Source organism: Hibiscus syriacus, unplaced genomic scaffold (assembly GCF_006381635.1).
Source record: "Hibiscus syriacus cultivar Baekdansim isolate YM2019G1 unplaced genomic scaffold, ASM638163v2 tig00110319_pilon, whole genome shotgun sequence".
NCBI lineage: Eukaryota > Viridiplantae > Streptophyta > Magnoliopsida > Malvales > Malvaceae > Hibiscus > Hibiscus syriacus.
In genome coordinates this window covers 3,133,629-3,145,134 of record NW_024062678.1, presented here as the reverse complement: position 1 = coordinate 3,145,134, position 11,506 = coordinate 3,133,629, and the positions used below count along the sequence as shown (strand labels likewise).

Below are 11,506 nucleotides of genomic sequence, written 5' to 3'. Positions count from 1 at the left end.
TATGGTTGAAGCCATGGTATTGGTGGTCTTGGCCTAACACAAAAATTTCCCTATCTATCAACACTGGTCATGCTTGTCATGGGTTTTGATTGACCCACCAGAGTCCATGTGCATGAATCATCAATAAACAAGTACTATTATCCCATGCCATAATCATAACAAGAAACTAAGTCCAAGATATTGAAAATGTCATTTCTTCAAGGGTCTAATAACTTACAAGTTAAAGGAAACATACTTTATTAAACTTAAAAGAATATCTATTACATAGAAGAGAACATGATATTGTCTCACATTATACAACAGTTTTGCTGTGAATTGAGCATTTCAGGGGGTCTGCAAGAGTTAAAAGTGGCTGTTAGATGCATCAAATGAATGGTTGGTTAAGATTGCAGCAAAAGAATAGAGCACTTACAGTTGGCCAAGATTGGATAAATCAAATTCAGGAGCAAGCTCTTGGACGATATCATTTGGTGGCTGACCGCACTCTTGCATTTTTTGCATGAGGTCAACAATCCTGGTAAAGTTAGTAGGATCGTTCTCGTAAACTCCATTAAGCTCCTTCATCAGTTCATATTGATTGGAGTAACGTTCGTATTCTTCTTTGCTCAAATTAGCTTTATGCTCTTCTAACCACTGCGGGTATCTTTCTCCAATTTCCTTCATAGGTTCATGAAGAATATCCTTAGATAAAAGTTGTTGCATCATAGTCTCCACAATCGATTACTTGTCCCGGTCAAAACAAAGGAATAATTAGCATCCCTTGGCATATGCTACTCGTGAAACCTAAAACCTCAAAAAAAAAATTATCACACATAAAGGGACGGTGATCAACATATTAGATGATAGGGCATACAACTGAACAAAAGTACGCCCTTGATTGTTTAAAGTAATATATGTCCATATGTATGTATGTATGTATGTATGTATGTATGTATGTATGTATGTATGTATTAGGTATATTCACATCCATGCAAGAATGCATTCAATAATCAGTAACTTACAATTCTATTACTAGATGGCTGGCTCAACCGGCAATATAACTCAACAAATTTAGAAGTTTCGGATGCAACTCAACTAGGACGTGATAACGAATGAAAACCTATCTATTCCGGGCATTATAGCATGCCAGGCTTTCCAGCCATGTGAAATTCTAAGGGTGGTAAGTGCTAAAAATGCAATTACCTCCTACTTAAAGTCAACATATTTCTCAGGGCTTTTCCCACTCCCTTATAGACTGAATCCCTTATAGACTGGATATCATTCTCATGCAATTTGCATTAAAAAAATTAGCCCTTTTCCTTTAGGAATGTTTCTAGGGTGGTGAGAGCCGAGAGGTGGGTACGGAGGGGGCTAGGGGAGGTTAATTTCAAAGTTCCCTCAACTTGAGGTACTTTGAGCAGATATAAAGAACATCATTATCATATAATGTACATTTCTCAAATGCGTAGAACTCATTCCATGCCCCTCACCACACCAACAAAAGGAAAATGTCTTGATGATCAACTTACAACTGGAGAACAGTAACCCGAGTTAACGATCAAGCTTGCAAATCTCATTCAGATAGTTGGATAAGATTCAAATATATAATGGAAATAATCATACTCCAAGTTAAGAATAAAGATCTGCTTCACTTGCAACATTTAAAGTTAATGAGACAAAAATCACAACTACAACAAAATGAAACTGAGCTATACAATATCTACTTGGTGGTCGAAGATAAAAACAACAATACCAAAAAATTATAAAGATAGACAACCAAAGCATTAAAAGGAAGAAAAAAAATTGAAGCAAAATATACCCGGGAGCCAGCAAGCTCCTCAAACTGCTTGACCCAATCCTCCATCATTGCATCCTTAGCAAAATCATCTCTGCCTGGTTTCGACATTGATTCCAATCCTTTCACAGTCTCTCTGGTCTGTTCTCTGAGTTTATCAAGAGCCTCAGTGACATGGTGTTCCTTCAAAACCTTTTGCTTTCCCTTTTTCTTGCTCTTCAAGTCAGGTAATCCCATTCCTAACCCTTGAACCCCACTTGGTAAAGAAGCGGATTCTTTCTTCTTTGCTTCACCATCATCTCCTCCACCTGACCTATCAACCAAATATAAAGCTAAAAAAAAAAACTAAACCTCGGGCAAAACACCAGAGTATCATCCAACATATCTAATCAAATGCCTGACTGTTAAGGATAAAGTTAGAAATGGAATTTTTCAACTTGGGGCCAAAATTCTAAACCTAAAACATAAAGGGATACTGATGTCCAAATATGAATATAAAAATCCATGAGAGAGAAGAGGAAGCCTTTGAGGAGGAGGGGTGAGGTTGAGATTCTGGAAATCATCCAAAGCACCTGAGATAACAATTAGAGAAAAAAAAAGAGGGTTCAATTCAGAAGTTTACAGAGATTTTAGAGAGAGAAATATACTATCAAGAAGTTGGTCCAAATCATCGGATTGGTCAGCCATTTTTGCTATACAATCCTCTTGATTCGCCCAGTGTTGGAAAATAATGATATTAGTTTTGGGTTTTAGGGAATCTGGGTTGAGCTGAATTGGAAATGGAAGAGCAATCAGGCGGTGCAATCGATGTGGGCGGAGTGAGGATCAACATCCAACGGTGGAGGTTGCTTTAAGGGATTGACTCATTTTTGACAAATAATCTCTCATAGTCACACAGGCTGGACTTTTGGGCTGCTTATTTTTGTTCTTTTGCCTTTAATATGTTCAATCAACTGGGTGGAAGGAAAACACTAAAATAAATTAGAGTAAGATATACAAAATTACAAATAATCTCTTTTAAATGAGTAAAACTCAATTTGATTAAAAAAAATATTTTTTTCAATTTCAACTTGTTTGAATCCAATTGTTCGATTCGGGTTATTTAAATCAACTCGAATTATTGAATTAAATTTTGATTTCAAAATGAGTTAATTTTTTTAGGTAAGAGTAATATATACAAATAACCTCTTTTAAATGAGTAAAATTCAGTTTGATTTAAAAGATATATTTTTTCAATTTTAAGTTGTTCAAGTTCGGTTGTTCGAGTCGAGTTATTTAAGTCAACTTAAATTATTAAGTTGAAAATGTGAAATTTTCAGTCAACCTAAAACCCGAAATTTTAGTAGACTATTTTGTTATTTTTGCAATTTGATCATGAATTTCTTTATTCTTTCATTTTTCCTTCATTTTAAGTTTATTTATTTTACAAAATTTGAATCAAATGTTCCTAAATTATTGTAGAATATTTATATTTCTTTTTTAATAATAAGTTTTTTTAATTTTTTAATTTAATCTCTGAATTTTGTATGATTTCTTGTCATCCTTCATTTTAAATTCATTTTTGATTAAATTCGAATCACATGTTCCTCTATCATTAATAGGGGTATTCATTTTCGGATATCGAATATTATTCGATTTAAAATTCAAATATCTGAAAATTCAAATTAATAAAGTTATGATTCGTGTCCGACTCAAAAAATTGAATATCCAAATTTTTAGACATCCGGAATTTTAGACAAATATATGGGTCCAATTATAAACTTTAGTTTTAAGAAAAAATTTAAATTTAATGTTTTGTGACTTTACGAAAAATAATTATAGATGTTGGTTAAAAAATCCTTTCATCTATGATTTACGAAACAATGCATAGACTAATATCACCATAAAATAATAGTTTCTATTAAATATAGTATTATAAAAAAACGCACAACACAATACAATATAAAAGAAAAATAAATAATATTTTAGGTATATCTTGACCTTAGACTAGAAGAGTCACCTCTGATTTAAATTTTATGTAACAAAAAAAAAAACAACAACAATAATATAAGAGAGTAAACATTTAGACAATTATAGAAACAGCTCCTACCACATCTTAAAGATCAAAGTATGGTGTTTTACGTTTTCTTTTTTTTAATTTGAGGTGAATATAAGGTAATATATGTTTAAAGTCTCTTAATCATTTAATATTGAACGTTCATACTCCTGTATATATGGTGCTCGAACCTAAAACATAAAAAATAACAATAATTCATTAACCACTAAGATCGTTTGATTTTTACTCTATATTTTTTTTAAATAAAAATAAAGGCATTAAAAATAGCCAAGTAATCACATGAAAATGGAAACAATTTAAAAAGGGAAAACATAAAGGATTTGAAACAATTTCATTATAGAAATGTCATTATGAATATAATCACATGAAAAATTATAAACATAATCAATTGAAATGGGAAAGCCGTCGTTTATTATTAGAGAAAATAACCTCAGTGACCGAAAATGCCTTATAATATACGATTTTAATTAATTTTTTTGGATTTGCCAAAATGACCAACAAAATCGTAACGCCAACTCCAATTTCGCAACTCAGTTTCCAAAATCGCAGCGTGAATAGTAAAAATCGTAACGTGAATAGTAAAAGTCGCAACGTAAATAGTAAAATCGCAACGCGAATTTAAAAAATCGCGTTGCGAATTTCAAATGGTAACTCTCTGTTTCTAGACTGGGATTTTAAGTGGAAAATAAAATTTATCTACATGTGTACAGGAATCAGCTTTTTCTTAATATAATTCAAAATTTAATTTTTTTAAATTTTTTAAATGTATTTCGCAACTCAGTTTCTAAAATCGCAGAGTGAATAGTAAAAATCGCAACATGAATAGTAAAATCGCAACGTGAATTGAAAAATCGCAACACAAATTTAGAAAATCGCAAAATCGCGTTGCGAATTTCAAATGATAACTCTCTGCTTCTAGACTGGGATTTTAAGTGAAAAATAAAACTTATCTACATGTGTACAAGAATCAGCTTTTTCTTAATATAATTCAAAATTTAATTTTTTAAATGTATTTCATTAGTCTGAGTTAAGGATTCTTTCAAATTTCAAACTTTAATTAATTGAATTTAGAATAATTTGTAATGGAGATTGACAAATGAAATAAATTTGTTGTTCATTTACATATAATTTTTTTTACGTGTACGAATATTTTTTATAAAAATTATTTATGTACTTTTTCAACAAATTATTATAGATGGATAATAAGAGATAATTTACATATAGATTCGTTGTGATTTTACTATTCACGTTACAATTTTACTATTCACGTTACGATTTTAGTATTCATGTTGCTAATTTGGAGTTCGCGTTGCGAATTTGACTTTCACGTTGCGAATTTGACTTCTATGTTGCGATTTACATATTCGCGTTGCGAAATTGGAAACTGGGTTGCGAAATTGGAGTTCGCGTTGCGAATTTGTTGGTCATTTTGGTAAATCCCAAAAAAATTGGTTAAAATCGTATATTATAAGGCATTTTCGGTCATTGAGATTATTTTATCTTATTATTATTATTAATTAATTAATTTGGACAGTGAAATTTTGAATTTTGACAGGCAAGGTTGGGGTGTTGAACATTTTAGATTAGGCCAGATGACAAGTTAGGATTGTGTAAAATATTTTAAAGGTCTATTTTTATTGAAATTTTAGATAATTTGGAATTAAATTTTAACTGATCTGATTATTTATTCTTTTAATATCTTATTCAAATTATCTGAAAATTAAGATATAAATAATCAGATCATTTTTTTTTTGCACACCAGTCACTATTATAGAATACATGTGAACATATTTTTAAGATACAAATTATTCTATTTTTTTTAATTTAGTCACCCAATTTTACATTTTATTTAATTTTATCTTTTAACAACATTTTTATAATTCTTTTTTCTCATTAATTCCTTCACTCTTCAATATTTTATCTTCAATCTACTTTCTTTGAAAATAATAGTATAAATATATTTTATAATTTTAGATTGGGGTGTTGACTCGTTGTTTTTTTTAGTGAATATCTCCTCATTTTCTACTGTTAATCTTCATATTTATTTTCACTCATAAAAAAATCCTAAATTTGTGTAAAACTAAAAGAGTTTTACACAATGTAATTGGATCATGTCCTATAATGGGTCAATATTCACTTACATTGTGTAAAACTCTTTTAGTTTTGTATAAATTTAAGATCATTAGATGAGTGAAAATATATGACTGAGATTAACTTCTTATTTTTTTAGTGAATATCTTTTCATTCTTATTGTTAATCTCAATTATTTATTTTCACTTATCCAATAGTCTTAAATTTGTGCAAATGTTAATCTCAATTATTTATTTTCACTTATCCAATAGTCTTAAATTTGTGCAAAACTAAAAGAAATTTATACAATATAATTAGATCCTAACCTATAACATATATATATACACACACAATATAACTTTTATAAATTAATACTCGATAAATTAATAATCTCTTTATTTTTTAGGTCTCGACTTGGGCCTAAGATCTAAATTAATAGTTTCAATAAAGTAATAAGATAATAATTTTCTAAAATACCCTTATATAAATTTATAATACATTAGATATTATGAATTAATTTTATAATATTACAAATATAATTAGAATAGATTAACCAATTTTGGATATTGGTTACCCACTAATTATCTAATCGCTCTATATATACAAATATAAGCACATATTGGACTTTTCTAATTTACTTTAATTTTTATTATTGTTTAACTCGTACAATTATAATTCTTTTAATAGTTTAAAATAATTCTAAGATAGTATTTATTTATATTTTTTTAAATGAACACACCTTAAAAATATAACAGTTCAAACTTAAAATCTCTAAAGACAACAACACTCTCTTTAATCACTAAAGTTGCTCAATAAATTTCATCATTTTAATATAAGTTAAATTAAAAATAATCATTCTTTATAATAGTGGTTAATTAATTTTTTTAGAAAGAAAAAAAAAACTATCTTCTACAATCTTCGACTCAACTAGGGTAAAAATAATATTAAAAAGTAAAATATAAATTTAAGAATAGTATAGAATTAATTAGAAAACTAAATATATTCTTTTATTGATTGATTAAGTCGTTGGTAGATGAGGAATTAATTAATTTTTATTTATTTTTAAGACTAAATTAAGAAAAAAATCAAAAATATAAAGACTAAAATAAAATTTTATAAAAATACTATATAATAAAATAAAATGGTAAATTTTATGAAGATGCCCAAAATTGATCTAATGTTGATTTATGAAAAGACTTTACTTTAGTCTTCTATTTTGGTTTTTTTACAATTTGATACTAAAATAAAAAAAATAAAAGCAAATTCAGTGACTAATTACTTTGTCAAAATTATCATAATCTATCAGCAATTTGTCAATCAATTATTTTCATAATTAATTCTATATCATCTCTAAATCCCCTTTTTTTTCGAACATTGATTTCCCCTAATTTTGCGACAATCACCCCTTTACGATTTTTACGTAAAAATCATTAAATTGAATTGAATAGATGGCTGATTCTCTGATAAGAATAGCCAAAAGCACCTTCTTTATATGATATATTACTTGAAATATTGTACTACATTATTTGATTTATTTGGCAGGAATATAAAATTATAATATTGGGTTGAAGGAATATAAGATATGAAGAATGTATATTTTACCAAATTATCTTTAAAATGTATTTTTTTAACAAGTTTAGTTCTCAATGTTAAAGTGAACAAAATTCATAAAAAATATATTTTTTTAATTTTTTTCTAATTTATATATGTATTTTTTTAATAAAATTTTTATACAAATAATTTAATATATATTTTTCTATTATTTTTATTTTTAAAAAAATACAAAAACATATTTATGTTGGTGTAAGTATATGTTTAATTATAGACACTAGAATATTGAGAGATATGCATACTTACATTGGTATAAGTATGTGTTTGTTTCTACATTTTTTTCTTAATGTGCTCATGCTACATGTATGAGTTGTACAATAAAATATCATATCAAATTATTTGACAAATTAAGTGGAGACCATAAAAATATAATATATAAAACCTTTTATGAAAATTAATCTTAAAAAATAAATACAATAAAACACATAAAAGTAAAACTTGAATCAAACACATACATAATAAATACTTAAGATAAAATAAAAATTTTATTTTATTTAGTATACATCATATAATTTTATAATAAGTATTGAAAAAGTTAGAATCATAACAAAAAAAAAGTATACTAATGTAATCATACAAAAAAATGATCCTTTTAAAATAGTTATATTATTTAAGGGCATTCTTGTTTTAAAGAGGAGAAGAACACTGAGAAGAACGATATCGAACCACATATCAAAATATAATTCCTAAAAAAATTATTCTTTGATAAATGACCTTCGACTTAAAAATAAGCCCCAATGTTTCATCTACCATTCATTTGATTCTGTTAAAAGTGTATAAATGAATAGTACTACGCAACAGTTGCAAAACCTTTGGTACCTGCATCTGCAAAGACCAGTGCTTGGTTCAGAAGCAAGCAAAGAAAATGCTTTTTTTTTCCCCTGACATTGGGCGCGCTTTAAGTGAAACTTGATCCAACTCCATTTCTATTCTACTTGTTCCTCAACAATGGCTGCTTCAGTTAATCAACAGTTTTCACCAAACAGTAATAATATCACTCATACAATGACAGTCTTGGAACAAGAACAAAAGGAAATGTACTTCCCAAGTAAAAACAAAACAAAACCAGAAACAATTTTGAGTTTTCCTTTAGATGTAAAAGAAGAAACAATTTGCAGGAGAATTCAAGAAATGAATTTTGGGTCAGCAGCAGCCAAAAGAAAGCATTCATGATTCATCCATGAATGAAACAAATAGTATTAGAAACAATTTTTATGCATCTGATACCACGCTAAACTCGTCATCTTCCGGCGGAGCAGGTAAGTTTAGATCTATCAAATTGTTGTCAAATTTACTATAATTTTCAGCAGCAGCAGCAGAGTTGTTTGATGAAGAAGCTGAAGCAATCAAATGAGATCTCTTGTGACCGCCAAGTGCTTGTCCCGACCCGAATACTCTGTAACAAAATGGGCACTCGAATCTCTTGCTGTCACTGCCGATTACGACGGCGACGGCGGCGGTTTTTTTAGTTTCAGAGCAAACCCTTTTGTGCTCATCCAATGTATCATAAGATCCGAATGCCTTGTTGCATCTCCCACATCGATGCTTCTTCTTCTTGCTTAACTCACTTTTCTTGTTGCTCAACTCGATGTCTACCAACGATTTTTGTGATTTCCGTTCCACATTCTTCCTACTCCAAGCATCTCTAGACAGCAACATAAGGCACATAGCAACGTCTTCTTCGGGGGAAGTATCGGAAACTGAACTCACCGGTTCCGGTTCGGTGGGTGGTGAGTCGATCAAACTGGGTGAAATCGACAGCTTCGGTTTCTTGATTTCGTCGGGTGTTGCATTGTTAGCAGTACCCACCTTGGATTTTCTCTTGGATCGTCTCCGTGTCGGGTTTCTTGACTCGGTCTCGCTCTCTCTGTCTTGAACAACAGACCCAGAATCAGGTGCAAATGAGAATTCAGGATCTGCAAACCTCAAACTCTTCTTGGGATTCTCTCTTAACCCATAACCCAAAGACTTGTGTTGGAGCACTGTTTCCTTGCTTTTCTCTTGCTCTTCGCCTGATGATGAAGAAGCTGAGTCGGTACGGTTACTGAGTTGGTGAGGAGTTGTTTTGGGGGACAGTGGATGGTTTGATAAGTGACCTTTCATGTGACCCCCTAAAGCTCTGCCATTAGAGAACGTTCGAGTACAGAGTTTGCATTTGTGCTTCTCCATTGTCGCCATTGCCAAACTCAAGCAAAGCAAAGATCAAAGCTCTCTCTCTCACTCCCCTATTTTTTCTCTTTGTAAAAAGCGTGAGAAAGTGATTGAAAGGCAGATTTGGAACTTAAAAAGGAGTATGCGAGAAGCATTCCTCCACCAAAATTACGATTTATTATCTATATAAAGTAATTAAAATAATAACATTTTTTTAGATTAGTCTAAGAATATTATAATTTAATATATGTTTGAAATTCTTTAAATAATTGGATAATAAACGTTTAAATCTCTGTGCAAAAGTCGTATTTGAAACTGAGACTTTTAAAAATAAAAATTATCATTTAACCACTGATATCATTTGATTAGTATAATAAAATATATATCTTTAGAATTAGAAAATAATATAAAAAAAAGTATTACCAATGAATGGAGATTGGAAAAAGAGAAAAAAATAACATTCAAACTTTGCCCATTTGCGTAATAAACCATAAGTCGGCACTTAGTTAGGCAATTGTACAACCCCTTTTGCCAAATTGCTTTCATCGATATTATGTGTATTTTTTAATTAAATAGATATATGTTTATATCCTCAAAATAAATGCTCTGAATTATATATTTGATTAATAAAATGACAATTAAGTATTTTTTAATATATACCAATAATGATAATCACTAGATCAAAGATTAATAATAAATTAAGTATGAATGATTTTTTATTAAGCTAGAGGAGATTATAAAGTAGTATATATTTTAAATATTTTTTAACTATTTGACAGTGAACGTTCAATTACCCTTGCAGTCTCTGGTGCTCGAATAACAACGATTCATTTAACCACTGAGGTAAGTTGGTTCGTATATGATATATAAATTAACTTTAAATATTTATGCTAAAGTTAAATCAATTTTTTTTTGAAAAAAAGCTAATTTTATTATAACGATTTAAAAGTGATTATACAATAGTTATTTGTTCTTTTTTTTGTTATTAACAACGTATGCATACGTTATAGATGTGATTGTTTTAATCCTAAATTTCTAAGGTGACATAATTTTTATCATTAAAAATATATTTTTAATAATCTATAATAATTATTATTCTTTTGATAAATCTGAGGTGGATATAATGTAATATATATTTAAAGACTTTTAACTCTTTGATAATAAACAATCATACTTCTAATATACGTGATGTTCGAACTCAAAATATCGACGAATAATAATAAATCTTTTAACTATTAAAATCGCTTAATACTTGTTATAATAATCATTATAAATAAATAAATAAATAAATCATGATATAAAAATATAATGGATAGTTACAAAATTAGTGGTGAAACGAGGACAATAGGCATAGGAGAAAACCCATGATAAAACCACGTGGCCAAACAAGCCGGATCATTGTTTTGTATTTTTTAAATAAAGAATGGGTAAATTACTTCAACTACAAGTCATCTTTATGCTCGGACTCGTTTATGCCACCAACATTTCAATTTTTTCAATTTTAACACCAACGTTTAAGTTTAACTGCAACTATGTTACTCTATCATTAATGGCTTAACGGCACGATGACACGACATCTATGTGCCGTGATGTTGTTGACGTGATTTCCTCATCAAAACGACATCATTTTGACATGGTTATGTTTAATGTTAAAAACCCAAAATGACATAATTTTATTTGAGAAAATTTAGTAAATAATGCATTTGAAGGGATTTAAATCCAAGACCTTTTGAATCAAAAGTTAAGGCTCAATCACTATGCCAACTTAAATTTTTGTAATAAATCCACACACACAATATACATAACATGAATCATCATTCCAAAAGTTACTTTCTAAAACCCCT

The 11,506-nt window shown here is 29.1% G+C and overlaps 1 protein-coding gene and 1 pseudogene across 1 annotated transcript; both read right to left on the bottom strand.

Annotated features, from left to right (window-relative positions):
- Positions 1–185: 185 nt before the first annotated feature.
- LOC120117396 lies at positions 186–2,485 on the bottom strand (annotated as a pseudogene).
- Positions 2,486–8,591: 6,106 nt separating this feature from the next.
- LOC120117118 (zinc finger protein ZAT9-like) lies at positions 8,592–9,799 on the bottom strand. The gene has a single exon (XM_039137450.1). It carries the CDS (start codon positions 9,687–9,689, stop codon positions 8,724–8,726), a length of 966 nt encoding a protein of 321 aa, XP_038993381.1. The 5' UTR covers positions 9,690–9,799; the 3' UTR covers positions 8,592–8,723.
- Between the last annotated feature and the right edge of the window lie 1,707 nt (positions 9,800–11,506).

Coding starts and splice junctions, on each gene's coding strand:
- LOC120117118 (XM_039137450.1), bottom strand. CDS start 9,689: ATGGCGACAATGGAGAAGCACAAATGCAAACTCTGTACTCGAACGTTC.